This window comes from Stegostoma tigrinum, chromosome 19 (genome assembly GCF_030684315.1).
Source record: "Stegostoma tigrinum isolate sSteTig4 chromosome 19, sSteTig4.hap1, whole genome shotgun sequence".
Taxonomy (NCBI): domain Eukaryota; kingdom Metazoa; phylum Chordata; class Chondrichthyes; order Orectolobiformes; family Stegostomatidae; genus Stegostoma; species Stegostoma tigrinum.
The window spans coordinates 1,425,437-1,444,229 of NC_081372.1; the positions used below are offsets into that span (position 1 = coordinate 1,425,437).

Consider the following 18,793-nt stretch of genomic DNA (forward strand, 5'->3'; position numbering starts at 1 on the left):
AGAGAATGAGAGGGGAACATACCCACTGAAGTCACATGGAGTCCAGGGTGTGCTAGCTAGATGGATAAAAAAACTGGCTGGGCAACAGGAGACAGAGGGTAGTAATGGAAGGGGGTTTCTCAAATTGGAGACCCGTGACCAGTGGTGTTCCACAGGGATCTGTGCTGGGACCACTGTTGTTTGTTGATAGACGTCATGATTTGGAGGAAGGTACAGACGGTCTGATTAGCAAGTTTGCAGATGACATGAAGATTGGTGCTGTAGCAGATAGTGAAGGGGACTATCAGATTACAGCAGAATATAGATAGATTGGAGAGTTGGGCAGATAAATGGCAGATGGAGTTCAATACGGGCAAATGTGAGGTGATGCATTTAGGAAGATCTAATTCAAGACCGAACTATACGGTAAATGGAAAAGTCCTGGGGAAAATTGATGAACAGAGAGATCTGTGTGTTCAGGTCCATTGTTCCCTGAAGGTGGCAACGCAAGTCGATAGAGTGGTCAAGAAGGCATATGGCATGCTTTCCTTCATCGGACAGGGTGTTGAGTACAAGAGTTGGCAGGTCATATTACAGTTGTATAGGACTTTGGTTTGGCCACATTTAGAGTACTGTGTACAGTTCTGGTCGCCACATTACCAAAAGGATGTGGATGCTTTGGACAGGGTGCAGAGGTGGTTCACCAGGATGTTGCCTGGTATGGAGGGTGCTAGCTATGAAGAAAGGTTGAGTAGATTAGGATTATTTTCATTAGAAAGATGGAGATTGAGGGGGGGACCTGATTGAGATCTACAAAACCATGAGGGGTATAGACAGGGTGGATAGCAAAAAGCTTTTTCCCAGATTGGGGGACTCAATTACTTGGGGTCATGAGTTCAAAGTGAGAGGAGGAAAGTTTAAAGGAGCTATGCGTGGTAAGTTCTTTTCGCAGAGAGTGGTGGGTGCCTGGAATGCGTTACTGGCGGAGGTGGTAGACGCAGACACGGTAGTGTCTTTTAAGATGTATCTGGACAGGTACATGGATGGACAGGGATACAGACCCTTAGAAAATAGATTTAAAGGTTTAGAAAGAGGATCTCAATTGGCACAGGCTTGGAGGGCTGAAGGGCCTGTTCCTGTGCTGTAATTTTCTTTGTTCTTTGATTATCATGGCTTACACTGAATAAACTCACACCCACTCTTAGAACTAGTGAAGAATGGTCAGAAACACAAAATTAGCCAATTCTTTCTCATCCCACTCCTACTCACCTTGATTAATTACCCCAACACATAAGCCGGGTTAGAATGCATTTTTTGTTGGATGGCGCGATGGTGAGTTCTTTACATCTGAATAACAGAGCTGTTTATTGCTTCTTCTGAGGCTAAAGACATTACAACCACAACAGAACTTAGGTGCAACATAGAATCAGCATTTAATAGGTTATTAAAAAGTAACTGGAGTGGGTACAAGCCCAACTGCCTGAGAATCAAATAGCAAAGGAACACTTTCAGTCACTGTCCTTTGCTCATTTCCCCATATTCATTTTTGAATGTTACTGTTGAATCTGTTTTCACTGTGCTGTCACAACTCAGTTTGGTCATCAGCCTTACTACTAATTCAAGATTTTTCCTTATTTACTTGACCAAACTCCTTTATTGTGGAATACAACCATCCTTATTCCAAAGAGAACAATCCCAGACTCTCCACATACGTACAGCCATTCCCATATAGCTCCACACATGCGCACAATAAACTTTTGGATGTTCTTCCTAGATTGTGTTGCCCAAAATTGAACACCTTGAACCAGATGTTTTGTTTTATTAAGCCAAAGATTTTATGTGCTTTTTAACAGCATTCTCAACTTTTCCTCCTGGTCCATAGATTTCTGTCCATGCACCCCCTTTAAATTTTTTTTTCCACGTATTCATTCACGAGATGAGGACATTGCTGACCAGGCAGCATTTGTTGCCATTTAGTTAAGACTGCCTGTAATTTTCCCATTAAAATGCTCTGCTTCACATTTTAGAAGGATGGCAGCAGACTGCTGAAAATGGATCGACACAAATACAAAACTAAAATGATGTGTGGATACTGGAGAAATTCAAAAGAAGTCTGGCAGCATCTGGGGAGAAAGAAAGACAGCTTCAGCGCAAGAGTCATATCAGACAGTGTTTTTCTGTCCGCAGATCCTGCCAGACTGTTCTCCAGCACTTTGTTTTACTTCAGATTTCCAGCATCTACACTTTGTTTTTCCATGTCCTCCTAAATATCACACAGCAAAGGCTTCCCCCACTGGATACATTTCACTTATACTTCGCTTATGTCCTCTGCTCCTGTTTGTGCTACTAGTAAAGACCTTTTAGAAGTTCACCTACTGGTGGAGAAACATCTCAGTCCATTTTCAAAACTTGAAGCAACATTAAATCATACACTTTAATTTCCATTATTGTACAGCTTGTAATCAGGGGGGCAGAGCCAGTTGGTACATTATCTGCAATATTTGAAATTTCAACAGAAAGGAAGAAAAAAGAATTGTGTTAGCATCTGATTCCCATTCCAATTGCCATGAAGGTTCCAAACGTGCCTCCGCTCTGCATCATGGTCTTCCCCACACCACCCAGCAGCTCTCGGCCTCTCAGCCCCAACCTGGAAACCAAATAATGCAATAGTTACTTTGTTGTGGCTGCGAAATGGATAGTAAAATCAAAATTCTTGAATACACTTTTCCTAATTCACTGAGGCTAAGGTATTCAAACAGTATAGGTCAAACTCAATTTCAGGGAACAGACGAAACATGTCAGCATTTCCACAGTACAGCAATGAAACCAAATTTGTCAGTAGTTACAGCCTGGCTGAGTTACTGTTTCTTTCTGATTAGTGAGATTGTAGACTTGAGCTTAGCTGTTCCCTCCAATGCTGCACTGGTGGTCTTTTATTTCAATATAACATTAACATGAGGACAACTCCATACATTGCATTGAGAAGAACTTGGTGTTAGCAATATCTTCACATGAAATAATAAATAGGAACTGGAGACCCCTTGAGTCTACTTTGCCACTTGCTAAGTTCATGGCTAATATACTTCAAGTCAGCCTTTCACAGGTACAGCAGTGGATCATACTCATTGTGAGTGTAGTCAGATGCTTAGTAATATCAAAAATCTGTAACCACTTTTACAAACATGATTACTGATCCATAGTCGAATCTTTGTTGAATACTTTTGAACTTACGTGATGGAACATTAATCGCGAATGTCTTAACAACTAGTGGTTCAGAAAGTTTTGCTGGGTTAATATTTTATTCCAACTATGATATCTCTCAGCAGCAAATAATCAGGGTGGTGCCTTTACCGTTCTCAAATTCCTGTGTCCTCCAGAAATCTGAACATCCCACTATTCAGTAGTATTGTCTAGATTCTCATTGACATATCCGAGCTGGTTATAGTGCCTGTGCAACTGACAGAGCTAACTGATATCAATGGGGGGGGGGGGGGGGGGGGGGGGCATCTGCATTGGCTCATCTTTGATATTTGGGAATATACATGCAATTACGTTGGTGTTTCCTTTTAACAAAGGTGGAACAGTGAAGTGTTCATACTGACCTGAGGCATGAGAAACTGCCAAAAAGTGCACCAGCTGCCATGCCAACTGCACAGCCCATCATGAAGCCCATTTTAACCCTGTCAAAGCAGCTGGGCTGTGACTGCCCATACGGTCCCACTGTGACTGGCATCTAGACAGAGAAAGACAGTGATTAAAGAACACCACAACTGATTACTAGCCCATTCTTCTTCCCCCAGTGCTGTGTGTTATACAGTCATACAGCATGGAAGCAAACCCTTTGGTCCAACGAACCCTCTTGCCTGTGTTTGGCCATATGCACCCCCCCCCCCCCCCCCCCCTTTCCTAGTCACGCAGTTATCAAATGTCTTTTAAATGTTGCAACTGGACCTGCGTCCACAACTTCCTCTGGCAGTTCATTCCGTGTACTAATCATTATCCTTTTTAAAACGTTTTCCTCTCACCTTAAAAATATTACCCCGAGTTTTGAAAGCACCCCCCCCCCCCCACCACCACCACCACTTCAGCAAAAGACTCTGCTCTTCACCTTATCTATGCCTCTCATTTTTATAAATGTCTATAAGATCACCCCTTAATCTTATTCAGCCATTGACATCAATTCCTGTTTTAACAAAATTGGAACTACAACTGACAAGATTCCTCCAATCCCTTGCCTTCAACTCTGCTGTTGGTTGGTTTACCATGTTATCTGACAGCTCCTCATCTGGAGCAAAGAAATAACTATTTAGAAGATCCATCTCATTTTATGCTGCAATTTCAGCAATTACTATGATTCTAGTTTGTTCAGCCCCATTTATGTTGACAACGATTTTCAAAACCTAATGTCAACATAGAACATTACAGCACAGTACAGGCCCTTCAGCCCTCGATGTTGTGCCGACCTGTCATACTGATCTCAAGCCCATCTAACCTACACTATTCCATGTACGTCCATATGCTTATCCAATGATGACTTAAATGTACCTAAAGTTGGCAAATCTACTACCGTTGCAGGCAAAGCGTTCCATTCCCTTACTACTCTCCGAGTAAAGTGTAATATATAGAATTTTGAACTGGTATCAAACAATTTTTAGTTTTAACCCACAGCAGACAGCAAACAAGTCACTTACATCCCTCCGACTCATTCCCACAGAGAATATGGGAATGTAACTTGATTAGCAATCCAGAGGTTAAAGTTCTGATGACCTAGATTCAAATTCACACAATGGCACAGCCTTGATTGACAAAAGCTCAGAACTGAAAACTAGCGTCAGGAATGGTAACCATGAAATACTTTTAAATGTTGTGTTTCATGATGTAGGTATGGTTGGCTGGCCAGCATTTATTGTCAACCCTAACTGCCCTGGAAGAAGGGATGGCAAGTGCCTTCTTGACCAGTTACAGGCCTTGAGTTGTAGGTGCACCGACAGTGCAGTTAAGAACAGATTTGCAGAATTTCAACCCAGCGACACCAAAGGAACAGTGATATATTTCCAAGTCCCAAGTGGAGTGGATGTTGGAGCTGCTGCTCTTGCCCTAGGTGGGAGACATCATGCATGACAGATGTTGTCTAAGAAGCCATATGAGTTATTGCACTGCATCTTCTAGATGTTCACTGCTGCTACTGTGTATTGGTGAAGGGTGTGAATGTTGAAAGTGTTAGATGGGATGCCAATAAAGTGGACTACTTTGTCCTGAGTGGTATTAAACTTCTCACATAAGGAGCACTCATTCAGGTGAGTGGGTAGTACTACATCACATTTCTGATGCATGCCTTGTAGATAATGGTAGGCATTAGGGAGATGAGTTATTTGCCAGAATTCCTAGCTTCTGACCTGCTGTGTAGCCACAATATTTATATGTCTGATCCAGTTCAGCTTCTGATCAGTGTTAACCCCTCAGGATATTGGAGATTCGGCATTGGAAATGCCATTGAACATCAAGGGACAGAGGTTAGACTCTCTTGCTGAAGATAGTCATTGTCTGGTGTGATTGTTACTTTGTTGATGGTAAATGGGACTAAATTAAGTTAGGATATCTGGTCCGTATTGGATGAGTTGGACTGAAGGATCTGTTGCTATGCTGTACAGCTCTATGACTGTAATGGTCAGCTCCAAACTCGATGTTGTCCAGGTCTTGTTGCATTTGGACACGGATTACTTCAGTACCTGAGGAGTTACAAATGGTGCCGAAAATTGCATAATCGACAAACATCCCCAATTCTGACCTTACGATGAAGCAGTTGGTAATGATGACTGGGCTTGGGACACAAAACCCTGAAGAACCAGGGAACAGTGGAAATATCGGTACCCGAGAGCCACGAGTCCTGGGTTCAAGTCCCACCTGTTCTAGGGGTGATTCATAACAAAAACACCTGAAGAACGGCTGCATGATGCCCAAGAGCCGAGACCAAAGCCATCTTCCCCTCTCGGTCAGACAGGGCCTCGATGGCGAGGTCGGTTACTCTTGGACAAACTGTAACGAGGTGAGGAGCCGGATGAACTCTGAGAGTGCAGCTGTATCAGCAGCGTGTAACACCACGGCAGAGCCAGGCCGGAGTGTTGTCAGGGCCCTCACTCTAATAAGCTCCTGGTCCTCTTTCCCGTTCCCTCTGCCCGCCGCTTACCCCCGCAACCCCCCTGTCCGGCTCCTCCCGCCGCCTGGGGCCTCACTCACCGTCAACCCCGCACTCGGACTCGGCGTCGGCCCTGGCCCCTCAGACAACCATCTCACCTTCGACCACCCGCCCCTCCCCCACGGGAAGTTGCGTGCCAGCCCGGGCCGGAAGTGCGTGTGGAGCAGTCACGTGCCTGTCCACGGGTCATCAACCCGGAAGAGCGCGGTGTGGTGGGGAGGCCGTGCAGTCTGTGCGAGCAGAAGTCGGGGTGACCGGGCCTGGAGGAACACGGCAGGTCAGGGAATGGCCAGGCGCCGCTCTTCGCAGGTAGCCCGGTCAAAGATCGAGCCTGGTCAACTGACTGCTGGCAGATGGCATTAACTCTTGCTTCCAGCTCAGGGAAAAATCCAGCAGTGGGTAGGGCCCCGTGCCACTGGCTGCTGTAGCTGTGCGTCTTGACATCTCTCTGTGGACTCGGTCTGCTACTAAGCAAAGACTCTAACCCCAATGGCCCCACAGAAGCCAGCAGATCAACACCCTCCCAATCAGGGACAAACATTACAAATGTGAATGTTTACATTAATATAACCAGCAGAATAAGTGAAAGCTGCCTTAAAATTCACTGTAAAATCAGTTTATCCATAGTACCTTCCGACCATCCCTGATGTTGTACAGTGACAGGGAGAACCCTATTCATTCTGTGTAAACCCCTCACAATGAAAAAAAAACTTTTGTTAAATCTCCCCTTAGCTTTATTCTCTTCAAAGAGAACAGACCCAACATCTTTAATCTATCCTCACAACTGAAGTGAGCCACACTTGGAACTATTCTCATAAATCTTTTTTGCTCTCTCTCTCCAATGCTTTCACATAATTCCTAAAGTGTGACAAACCCCAGCTGAGATCTGATAGCTTATCCAATACCTCCTAATCAATTTTAAACCCTTCTCATGACTGAGTTATCTCCACTGTCACCATGACCTGCTAGATTCTGCCTTGTGGCTAAAGACAGATGCAAAGTATTCATTTAACAGCTCAGTCATGCCTTTTGTCTCCCAAGTCTAAATCCCAGTTTTAGTGCCTACTCCTCCATTTACCATTCTTTTACTATTAATGTGCTTATAGGGGACTGTGGGATTCCCTTTTATGTTGGTATCCAGTTTTTTTTCTCATCATTCCTTTTTGCTTTCTTACCTCTCCTGAACCTTCTATATTCCTTTTGGTTCTCAATTGTATTTACTACTTGACACCTGTCAGAGACATACCTTTGTTTCTTTATCTTAATTTCTATTTCCTTTTTCACCCAGGGTACTCTGGATTTGTTTATCCTACCTGTCCCTTTTGACTGTGCTGAACAATCTCCTCATTGAAGGTAGCCCATTGTTAGCTACTGTCTTTCCTGCCAACCTTTGATTCCTGTCTCTCCAGCCCAGTTCTGTCCTGGCCCAACTGACATCAGCTCTTCGCTAGTTACTTATTCTTCTTTTGGATTGGGCAGTGTCATTTCCCAATCTCAACGTTCTGATACAATACAGTGACAGACCTGACCCCACCAGAATTTGAAGTAGCTTGGAACCAATGCTATCTATGTTAAAGGTGCTATGTAAATATAAGCTGTTGTTAACATGAATATGAACACGGTAATATTGGAGTCCTGCTTTCTGATGTGAAACGTCAGCAATCAGTTCTCAGTATTCATGTTTTTTACTCTTCCCTGAATTCTGTGAAATCAGTTGCTGTGATGTCAGTGCATTAAGGTTGGTGCCAGTTGCTGTGACCTTTTCAGATTTTACTGAAGTATGATCAGTCAGGAATTGCCTAAACCAGTACGCAGAGTTTTTCCTTTCTCATTGAATTCAGTGAAGTTCCAATCTGTTTTACTGGACTAAAATGAGTGCCCAAGAACAACTAAAAAATTTTAGGAAACAGTTTGTAAGAAATTTATGTGACATTTATTGTTGATTTTTTAAAATTTTGGTCTGCTGTACGATCAAGAAGAGCAAGTTCCTAATTGTAAAAACAACATTTAATTTTGCTCCATTTCTTTTAGCCTCAATGATGTTCCAGTACTTTGTGAAAATTGTCCCAACAATTTATGTCAAGTTGGATGGTGAGGTGAGTTCCAGCTTCTCCTCTCATTCTGTGCTTTATATCAGATGGGGCATCAAATTAATATCTAATCCAAAATCCACAGCATTTCCTTAGCACTGACCCTCTGGTTAGGGAGGGAGGCAAATAGCAGGTAACTATACGCCAATAAGCTTAAAGCCTAGCACTTTTTGTTGGAAAAGTAGTGGAGTCAATGGTTAAAAAATAATAGCAGAACACTTGGAAAATTATAATCTAATTAAGCAGAGTCAGCATGGACTTGTGAAAGGGAAATCTTGCCTGACTAGTTTATGAAAGTTTATCGGGGAATTCTTAACCAAAGTGGGCATAAGAGAACCGGTACTTGAATTGTATTTGGACTTCCAGAAGGCTCACAGCAAGGTATCTCAAAATAGATTAAGTTGTAAGATAATGGCCCATGGTGAGGAGGTAGTATGTTGGCATGGGTAATGAATTGGGTCATGGGTGGGAAACAGTGAGAGGGAACAAGGGGCTCTTTTTCAGGTTGGTGACCTGTGCCCAGAGGAGTTCCATAGGGACCAGCGCTGGGACCATGACTGTTTACAGGAAATATTAATGACTTGGAGGAAGGAAGTGAATATACTGTGCCACATTTGCAGATGACGCAAAACCAGTGGAAAGACAAGTTTTCAGAAAGCTACAGGTAGTTTACAGAGCAGCATTGACCAGGTAGTTTACAGAGCTGCATTGACAGGTTAAGTTAGTGAGCAAAAAGTCAGCAAATAGAGTATATTGTGGAAAAATATGAAGTTGTTCATTTTGGAAAGGAGAACAAAAGAACAGCTTTACTTAAATGGCAAGAAACTGCAGAATACTGCAATACAAAGGGACTTGGCAGTGGTCTAGTGCACAAAACACAAAGCCACAGGTGTATCAGTTAATCAGGAAGGCTAATGGAATGGTGGCCCTTATTTCAAGGAGGCTGGGATTATGAGAGTTGGGAAGTCTCACTGCGATTGTACAAGGTACTAGTGAAACTACATCTGGAGTACTGTGTGCAGTTTCAGTTCCTTTATTTAAGGAGAGATATCATTTTGTTGGAGGCAGTTCAGAGAAGGTTCACGAGGATGGAAGCATTGACTGTGAGCAAAGATTAAACTGGTTCGGACTCTAAAGCTGTGGGGACAGAATCATTGTTTATATTCAAGTCTGAAACAGAGAGATTCATGATCAGTTGGGAAATGAAGAATTACAAGGGCTAGGAAAGTGGATGTGAGAAGTGTTGGATTCGCCATGATTCAATGAATGGTGTAGCAGGTTCGAGGGGCTGAATGGCCTACTCCTACTTGTTATGGTCTCTGACAGTGCTGACCTCCCACAGTACTGATCTTTGCTCGTCAAAATGTTTTACTTTGGGTCTCATTTGTAAGTGTATTTTATTCTGTGGGTTCTGTCTGTGTTATTTGTCTCGCCCTTCCATTCCCAATTCCTCGTTTCTCATGATAGTCACTCACACACAGCATGCTGCAATATTTTTCTCCAGTCACTACAAGGTCCAGTGGGTTGATTTTGACCCACTGTGAGTTTGAACATGTGTTCCCAAGTCCAAAGGATCTGAGTATGCACAATGTTATTCAGTGCCTATGCTGTCTTTGGGCAGGTTAGCTCACAGCCTGCAAATGACCACTGGCTGTGATGTTAATAGCTGCGTTGATTCACCCACCTCTTCAGCTTTCTGAGCTGACTCAGTCACTGTTCTTGCTTTCCAGGTAGTGAGGACAAATCAGTTTTCAGTCACACGGCATGAGAAGGTTGCAAATGGTCTAATTGGAGACCAGGGGCTCCCGGGTGTCTTTGTGCTTTATGAGCTATCTCCAATGATGGTCAAATTCACAGAGAAACACAGGTATGTAAAATCCACACGTATTTGTTGTATTGAGCTGAGTATCAGACATTATTTTTTTATATTGAGTAAATAACTGAATTTGGTCTTTGAGCTGAAACTGTTTGATGCTGACGCACTCTGAGATGGAAGTGCAACGCTGAACTTAATTTGTTCAACCCTAACATCACCGAGTATTGTAATGCTGAGCACAGCACTGACCCAGCTTGTGGTTCGTCTTACAGATCATTCACACACTTTCTCACTGGAGTCTGTGCCATTATTGGAGGAGTATTTACAGGTAATGACAGTAGGGATGTATTCTGAGTGCATTACGGATCCTGTGTGTCCTGTCTATGCTTATATGGTCAGATGGTGAACAGTGGTCTGGGATCAGGCTCCTGTGTGTGAATACCTCAGTGACACTTCATTGGTTCTGATATATACTCACTCACAGCAGTGCCCTGTCAGCCCAGTGCAGCCCAAGGGTTGCTGCAGTCATCCAGTCCGATGCAGCACTGCAGAGAATGATTGTGTGTGAACTACACCACTGAGGTGCTGTGATGTAAACGATAGACATTAATTCCCCTTTATTAAGGTTTGAGAGCAACATCAGCATGTCTTAAAACCATCTAAAAATTCTCCAATGAATTTTAATGACAGTCACTTAATATCCAGTGTACTTAATGTGCCCAGATGGCCCCCTGGTTTGTGAGCTGCACAGTGTGAAGGTTCAAAGCAGAGCATAGCCCTCCAGGTTTGTACAGCTTTACTGCCTCAATGGTAAAGCTGTTAAAGTTAGCTTCTGTGCTCAGGACCCGATCTGTCCTGCTGGTGTCAATCCAAGAATTTAGAAGAAAAGCCTCATGGGAATATGGGCTTGTCTGTGATGTCTAGCACAGTAAAATAACCTATTGGCACTGTCTCATGCTCGTTGACATGAGGCTATACGAAGACCTATTCAGAAAGATACACACACGGAAACTCTTGCACGTACACTCTCATGCAATAATGCACTTGTACTCAAATACCTGTGCATATTACAAACACACACCGTCTCACACAATCACATGAACTCTCTGTCACTTTTTTCCAACCGTCACACTCCTACACACACCAGTGATCACTCAGGTTGAGTATGACTGTCCTCCATACAGGCATCTGTTGTGGATCCTCAGATGGCTGAAGACACTACTCTGGGATCCACAGATTCTATTGCAGTGTAGCCATTGCTAGGTAGTAATGGTTGGAGGTTTTGGTGAGTGGGCCTTCCGGATGTTCTGCCTCTCCTTGTGCAAGGCCCACTTCTGTTCAGTAGCACAGTGGAGATTGTTCCTGTGTGTATAGTCCCCTGCTGGATGACGTTTCTGCAGTGACTCCAGTTTGTAATCATGTCCTCCCAATTGTTGATGTTGATATGGAATTTCTTGAGTTTGGTTCAGATGTTATCTTTGAAGTGTTCCTTTCTGCCACCAGGGGCACACTGACCTTTCTTCAGCCGCGAGTATATGATCTATTTTGGAGGGGTAAGAGTTGGACATTCAGGTGACCTGGCCGGTCCATCAGAGTTCCTGCTGAATTAAGATGGTGGAGATGCCGGCTAAGTTGGCCCCCAACAAGATGCTGGTGTTAGTGCGCTTGTCTTCCCAGGTACCCTGCAGGATTTTCCGTGGGGATCTCTGGTTGTGATGTTCCAAGGCTTTAAGGTGCCTACTGTGGGTAGTTCACATTTCAACTCCCTGTATCCGTATGGGAATGACAATGGCTTTGCAGACCAGAAGTTTAGTCTGGGCCTGTCGGTCATTGTTTTCAAACACTCTTCTGAGTCGGGCATAGGCTCCACTGGCACAGCTCAGACGGTTTTGTATTTCTGCACTGATACTGGCCTTGGAGGTGAGAAGGCTGCCAAGGTATGGGAAGTGATCCCCATTTTCAAGGGAATGGTCGGTGATCCTTATTGTAGGAGGGCTGGTGGGATTGTTGGGCGGTGGTTGGTGGAGCACTGGGGCTGTTTTTATGTCCAGGGTAAGACTTAGGAGCTCATTTACCTTGGCAAAGCCACTGAGGCACTGCTGGCCTTGTGCAGACTGTGATGCGATGGAGTTGTGGTCAGCTTATTGAAGCTCTGTAAGATGGAGACCTTGCCCCTTGGCCTTTAACTTATTCCGGTCGAACAGCCTGTCATCCAAATGGTAAACAACTTGAATTCGCCGGGGCAGGTTTTGGCCAGTGAGGTGGAGGATGGCAGCATTGAAAATGGTGAACAGGGTGGGTTTAGTGATGCAGCCCTGTTTGATCCTGTCTCCAAGGTGCAAAGCTCAGACTCCAGTGCACATTTGCTAAGCACTGTCGCAGACGTGTCATCATGCAGCTGCCTCAGCATCCCGCTGAGCTTATCAGGGCAGCTGCATTCTAACAGGATCTGCCAGACAGCCTGGTGATTAACTGTGTCACGGGCCTTAGTTAGTTTGATGAAGGCCGTGTAAAGCAGTTGTTTCTGCACCTGACATCGTTCTTGTAATTGACACATGGTCAAGATCATGTCTGTTGTTCCTCTGGACAGGTGGAAGCCACACAGCAATTCAGGGAGTATTTCCTCAGATAACCGCAGGAGTCTATTGGTAAGGACATGTGCAAGCATTATGCAATGGTTGACAGAAGGAAGATGCCTCTGTAATTCCCACAATCAGCTTTGTCAACCTGAGCTCCAAGGAGAGTTTTTCTTTGAGCCAAATCTTCAGGAGCAAAGCATAGATGTGTTCATGGATCTGTGGGCCACCCTCCTTTAGGATTTCTGCAGGAATCCCATCAGGACAAGCAGCGTTGTTGTTTCTTAGATCTCTTATGGCATCTTCTACTTCCATCTCGCTGGGAGGTTCTCCCATGTCACTTTGCAAGGATCACCGGGGGATTTGGTCAATGATTTCCACGTTAAAGTATTACAGTTGAGGAGTTCTTAGAAGTGCTCTCTCAGGCAGGTGTTTATTGCTTTGTTGTCCTTGAGCAATTTTAGGCCATGGCAGCTTGGACCAGGGGAACGTTGGTGACACTGAAGAAGCTTGTGTCACTTGCAAATGCCAGCTGCAGGATTTTCAAGGCCTTGCCAGCCCACAATTTGTTTTCAAGCTCCCTTACAATCCTCTGGACATCAACTTCAACTTTGGTATCGGCTCTTCTTCGGCCTTTATGTCATTCTGCCAATCACAGAAGGCTGTCCAATTGTAATGGTTGCTGGCCATACCGGAGGGTATTATTGAAGACACTGATTTAAGCAGACTCCAGTGTTCTCCCATGTCCTCCAGGTATTTTAGGATTTTAGCGAGTGAGGCTTGTAGATGTTGCATGGTGACGGGATCTGCGTTGGGTCTGCTTCTTCTGGCCCCACCACCATCAGTGTAGTCTGACAGACATTGTGGAACAGATAAGGTGGGGTGATCAATCCAGCAGTCACCTGAACCGTTCACAGATCTGGTGATGGTCACAACACACACCCTGACATCCCCCCCCCCCCCCCCCCCCACACACACACACACACACACACACACACCCTCTCACACACCCCCCTCTCACACACCCCCCCTCACACACCCCCGCCCCTCTCACTCACACCCCCCCCCACACACCCCCGCCCCTCTCACTCACGCCCCCCTCACACATCCCCCCCTCACACATCCCCCCCTCACACATCCCCCCCTCACACATCCCCCCCTCACACACCCCCCCTCACACACCCCCCCTCACACACCCCCCCTCACACACCACCCCCACACACACCCCCCACACACAAACCTTCCCTCTCTCACACACCCCCCCTCACACACACCCCCCCTCACACACACCCCCCCCTCACACACACCCCCCCTCACACACACACCCCCCCTCACAAATCCCCACCCTAACAAACCCCCACCCCTCTCTCACACACCCCCCTCTCTCACACACCCCCCCCTCTCACACCCCCCCCTCTCACACACCCCCCTCTCACACACCCCCCTCTCACACACCCCCCCGCGCACACCCCCCCGCGCACACCCCCCCGCGCACACCCCCCCGCGCACACCCCCCCGCGCACACCCCCCCGCGCACACCCCCCCGCGCACACCCCCCCTCGCACACCACCCCCACACACAGCCCCCCTCACACGCCCCCCCTCACACGCCCCCCCTCACACGCCCCCCCTCACACGCCCCCCCTCACACGCCCCCCCTCACACGCCCCCCCCTCACACGCCCCCCCCTCACACGCCCCCCCCTCACACGCCCCCCCCTCACACGCCCCCCCCTCACACGCCCCCCCCTCACACGCCCCCCCTCACACGCCCCCCCCTCACACGCCCCCCCCTCACACGCCCCCCCTCACACGCCCCCCCTCACACGCCCCCCCCCACACGCCCCCCCTCTCACACGCCCCCCCCTCACACGCCCCCCCCTCACACGCCCCCCCTCTCACACGCCCCCCCCTCTCACACGCCCCCCCCTCTCACACGCCCCCCCCTCTCACACGCCCCCCCCTCACACGCCCCCCCCTCACACGCCCCCCCCCTCACACACGCCCCCCGTTCACACACGTCCCCCTCTCACACACCCCCTCTCACACACACACACACCCTCTCTCACACGCGCACACCCTCACACACACATACACAGGCACTCTCTCTCTCTCTCTCTCTCTCTCTCTCTCTCTCTCTCTCTCCCCCCCCCCCCCCCACACTCTCTCATGCACACACCCTCTCTCACCCACGCGCACAGGCACTCACCCCCTCTCTCACACATACACAGGCACATGCCCTCTCTCTCTCTCTCTCTCATACATAAACAGGCACACACCCTGTCTCTCTCATACACAGGCTCATGCCCTCTCTCACACCCATGGTGTCACTGACACACACACACATTTTCACAATAATTCACTTACTCATAAACACACTATTTCATGTGCATGCTCATGCTCTCAATAAAAATCCCTCCTCCCCTCACACTCCTCCCCTCACACTCCTCCACTCACACTCCTCCACTCATACTCCCTCCCCTTTTGTGCTGTCTTACCCTCACGCTGTCACATGGACTCGCACTCTCACGCTCTTGCATTCTCACATTCTCACCCACTCTTGCTGTCACTCATTCTCTGGGTCTTTCTCGCTCTCATGCACTCTCTCTTGTATGCTCTGTCACTGTCGCACATGCTCACTCTTGTGCTCTCTCATTCTCACTGTCTCTCTCACTCTCTTTCGGACTCATACTCGGTCTCGCACTTACTCTCCTCTCACTCACTGTCACACTTGCAGTCGACTACAGTCTCTGGCTCATACTCTTGCTCTTGCTAGCACTCACTCTCTCACATGCTCTCGCATGCTCTCCCATGTTATATCAAGCTGTCACTGTCGCGCTCACTCAGTCTCACTGTCACACTGTATCACTCATCTCTCTCTCTCATGCTCGCTTACTCTTGTGCTCTCTCGTACTCTTTCATGCCCTCCCTCACTCTCACTCGCGCTCTCACTCATGTGCTCATGGTCTTTCCCACTGTCTCTAGCTCTCTCTTGCATTCACTCACACTCACTTTCCCTGCCACACTCGCTATCACACTTACACTCTCAGTCACACTCTTGCTCACACTGTCACTCTTGCTCTCATTCTGATTCTCACACTCTCTCACTCGTGCGCAATCTCTGTCTCTCTCTCTCTCTCTCTCTCCCCCCCTCCCTCTCCCCCTCCTGCGCGCCCTCTATTTTGCAGTCTCTCTTGCACGCATACACTGTGTCTTCTCACGCTACCTCATTCAGTTACATACGTTCATGCTCCCACAGTATTACAGACAAGGTAGAATGGTGCTTATGTTACTGCACTAGTAATCCAGAACCCTACACTAATACTCCAGGCATGTGTTCAAATCTCACCCTGATGTTTGATTAATTGAGGAATTCTGGAAATAAGAGCTGACCTCAGTAATAGTGACCATAAAACCGATTGGATAAACCAATTCAATTCAGTAGTGTCCTTTATCAACCTTCCAACATTACCCAGTCTAGTCTACGTGTGACTTCAGGTTGCAATTTAATCAGACCCTCCAGCATGGTCTAGCGAGGCACAGACAGCTCATCACCACCTCTTCGGGATAATGGGGGATTGGCACTAAATGCTATCCTTGTATGTGGAACCTTCTTTGTATATTAAATACAGACACAGTCATGTACGGGTATGTGAGCACACAGGCATGTATGGGTATGTGAGCACACAGGCGTGTACGGGTATGTGAGCACACAGGCGTGTACGGGTATGTGAGCACACAGGCGTGTACGGGTATGTGAGCACACAGGCGTGTACGGGTATGTGAGCACACAGGCGTATACGCGTATGTGAGCACACAGGCAGCATTAACATTCCTTCATAAACTGTTTATTTCCATGTATGCAGGACTATCCTCCTGATAACTGCTGTCTTTCTTGCAGTGGCAAGCCTGATTGATTCGCTGATCTATCACTCTGCCCGCGCTATACAGAAGAAGATTGAGCTGGGAAAAGCTGCATAGCACAAGGGGCTAGTAGCAAGTAATTGATGAGCCGAGTGCACACGCTGACTCTGGATATCTCTGTTTAAGAAGGATCACTCATGCAAAGCGTTGGATTACCTGGGCCAGGTTTCCTTGAGGCCATTACAGTTAGTTTGTTTACACTGAAATAATGCCTGACATACACCTGATTCTGAAGCTGGATGTTTGTAAGGGAACTTAATTTATAAAATGTGGTGAGCAGGTTTTTTATGTGTTTGTGATCTTGATCTCTAAAGGTGAATCCTCATAATCTTCCTCCCTAAATCCTCTTGCTTGCTGACTCACCCCTACCAACACTTCACCTACCTTAACCTTCATCTAAAACCAATCTGATTCCTTATTTACAAGAAGCATTGATTTAGTTTGGGTAGCTCTGCCATCTCTGTAACAGGAGCTTCCCTGCTCAGATACAGCTGCTTAAGGGCTCATTAACCTCAGGTGCAATCTGCTCCTGTGCTGGTGACTGCAGAGACAGAAACAGACCCAGTGTCCCATCTCAGGGACCCCCTGCTGCCCATTCACTCCTGCTCCCCTTCCAACCAGGGTCAGCCCTTGACTGGTACCATTTTGCTCGTTTTAGTGTCTGTCGTGGGAGTGCCTGATGGGGAACAGTGTAGAGGGAGCTTTACTCTGTAACTAACCCATACAGTCCCTGTCCCTGGGAGTGTTTAATGGGGGAGAGTGTAGGGGCTGCTTTACTCTGTAACTAACCCATACAGTCCCTGTCCGTGGGAGTGTTTACTGGGGGAGAGTGTAGCGGGCTGCTTTACTCTATATCTAACATCATACAGTCCCTATCCCTGGGAGTGTTTAATGGGGGAGAGCGTAGGGGCTGCTTTACTCTATATCTAACACCATACAGTCCCTGTCCCTGGGAGTGTTTAATGGGGGAGAGCGTAGGGGCTGCTTTACTCTATATCTAACACCGTGCTGTCCCTGTCCCTGTCCTGGAGGTGTTTGATTGGAATGTTGGTCAGTTAAACAGCACTGTCTGATGCCAGTCCCTGAAGTTGAGCTAAAAGAGTGATTTTAAATAAAAGCTCCATTATTTCCAGGGCTGAAAATTCAAATTGTTAAAATTTGGCATTATTAATGGTGGTATTTTTGTTTAATGAAACATCTGTATTGAAACCTTTGCTGTTGAACATTCATGAATTAAAGTGAATAGGTTTGTCTCGGTGTTTACCCAGAGAGTAGACACAATGGCTCTCTCAGGCTCAGGCAGTTGTTCTGTTTCAAGAGCGAAATCCTAAATATTTTGTAAGTTTGAGCCTGATTGGAAGGGATTTGGGTTCTCTGGATGGTGGTCTTGAAGTCATCATTAATCTAAGACTATTAGGTGTGGGAGGACACTGAGTGATGCAATGTGGATAACGTGAGAATGAGATGGTGAGAGTGGATAATGGAATTGGTTTTACTCTGGGTTTGAGATTTAGATTTCTGGGCTTAGACTTCACATTTTGAGTCTCTCTGCTAACATTTTGCCTTTGTGAGTCTGTGGCCCAAGGTACTCCTTGTAGAAGAACAGATTCTAAGGGGAGTTCATGGAGGAGGTTGTGATTTTGGAAAAGCATGCAGGGGTCAGCACAAGATGCTGACAGTGTGGGGTGGAAGGACCAGGAGCTAGAGAAGCGGAACTGGGATGGAGTATGGTAGGGCTGGACACGAAGCGGGTAGTAAAGAGCTGAAATGGGAAGAAGCCAGCTGGAGTCTGGAGGGATTTTGTGGGGAGTTGGTGAGCTGGATGGTGAAGGAACGGGGAGGGGCAGGGAGTGGGTATGGCAGCTACTGTGCTGAAGGAAGTGGGGGCAGTCCCTGCGATGGAGGGCCTGGGGAATGAGGCAGTCCTAGCGATGGAGGGTCTGGGGAATGAGGCAGTCCTAGCGATGGAGGGATTGGGGAACGAGGCAGTCCCAGCGACGGAGGGATTGGGGAATGAGGCAGTCCCAGCGACGGAGGGATTGGGGAACGAGGCAGTCCCAGCGACGGAGGGATTGGGGAATGAGGCAGTCCTGATGGTGGTGAACAGCCTCCCCCCGTCTCCTTCCCAATCATGATGTTAAAGTGAAAATATGAAACAAATATTGTCTTTGTGGGAAAATTAAATCAAAATAAAAAATCAGATTTATTTTTAAA

The 18,793-nt window shown here is 46.8% G+C and overlaps 2 protein-coding genes across 4 annotated transcripts in view; one reads left to right on the forward strand and one right to left on the reverse strand.

Annotated features, from left to right (window-relative positions):
* The window catches only part of ergic3 (ERGIC and golgi 3), a 37,716-nt gene extending 18,923 nt beyond the window's left edge, over window positions 1-18,793 (forward strand). For 2 of the 3 annotated variants that reach the window (XM_059652676.1, XM_059652677.1), the window contains 4 exons: window positions 8,207-8,271; window positions 9,996-10,132; window positions 10,354-10,409; window positions 16,557-18,793. In XM_059652676.1, the coding sequence (XP_059508659.1) occupies window positions 8,207-8,271; window positions 9,996-10,132; window positions 10,354-10,409; window positions 16,557-16,636 (338 nt within the window). In that variant the 3' untranslated portion in view covers window positions 16,637-18,793. The remainder of the gene's footprint in view (window positions 1-8,206; window positions 8,272-9,995; window positions 10,133-10,353; window positions 10,410-16,556) is intronic. The other variant, XM_059652678.1, reaches the window with a different exon arrangement.
* Window positions 2,395-6,336, reverse strand: romo1 (reactive oxygen species modulator 1). Its single transcript, XM_048549828.2, has 3 exons — window positions 6,217-6,336; window positions 3,582-3,712; window positions 2,395-2,626 (listed from the first exon to the last, which is right to left on the reverse strand). Exons 2-3 carry the CDS (start codon window positions 3,710-3,712, stop codon window positions 2,518-2,520), a joined length of 240 nt encoding a protein of 79 aa, XP_048405785.1. The 5' UTR covers window positions 6,217-6,336; the 3' UTR covers window positions 2,395-2,517.

Bases quoted from the DNA above. Each gene is read 5' to 3' on its own strand.
- romo1 (XM_048549828.2), bottom strand. From the start codon at position 3,712: ATGCCAGTCACAGTGGGACCGTATGGGCAGTCACAGCCCAGCTGCTTT. The intron at 2,627-3,581 runs GTCAGTATGAAC...TTTGGTTTCCAG, and splicing joins GGCAGTTTCTCATGCCTCAG to GTTGGGGCTGAGAGGCCGAG.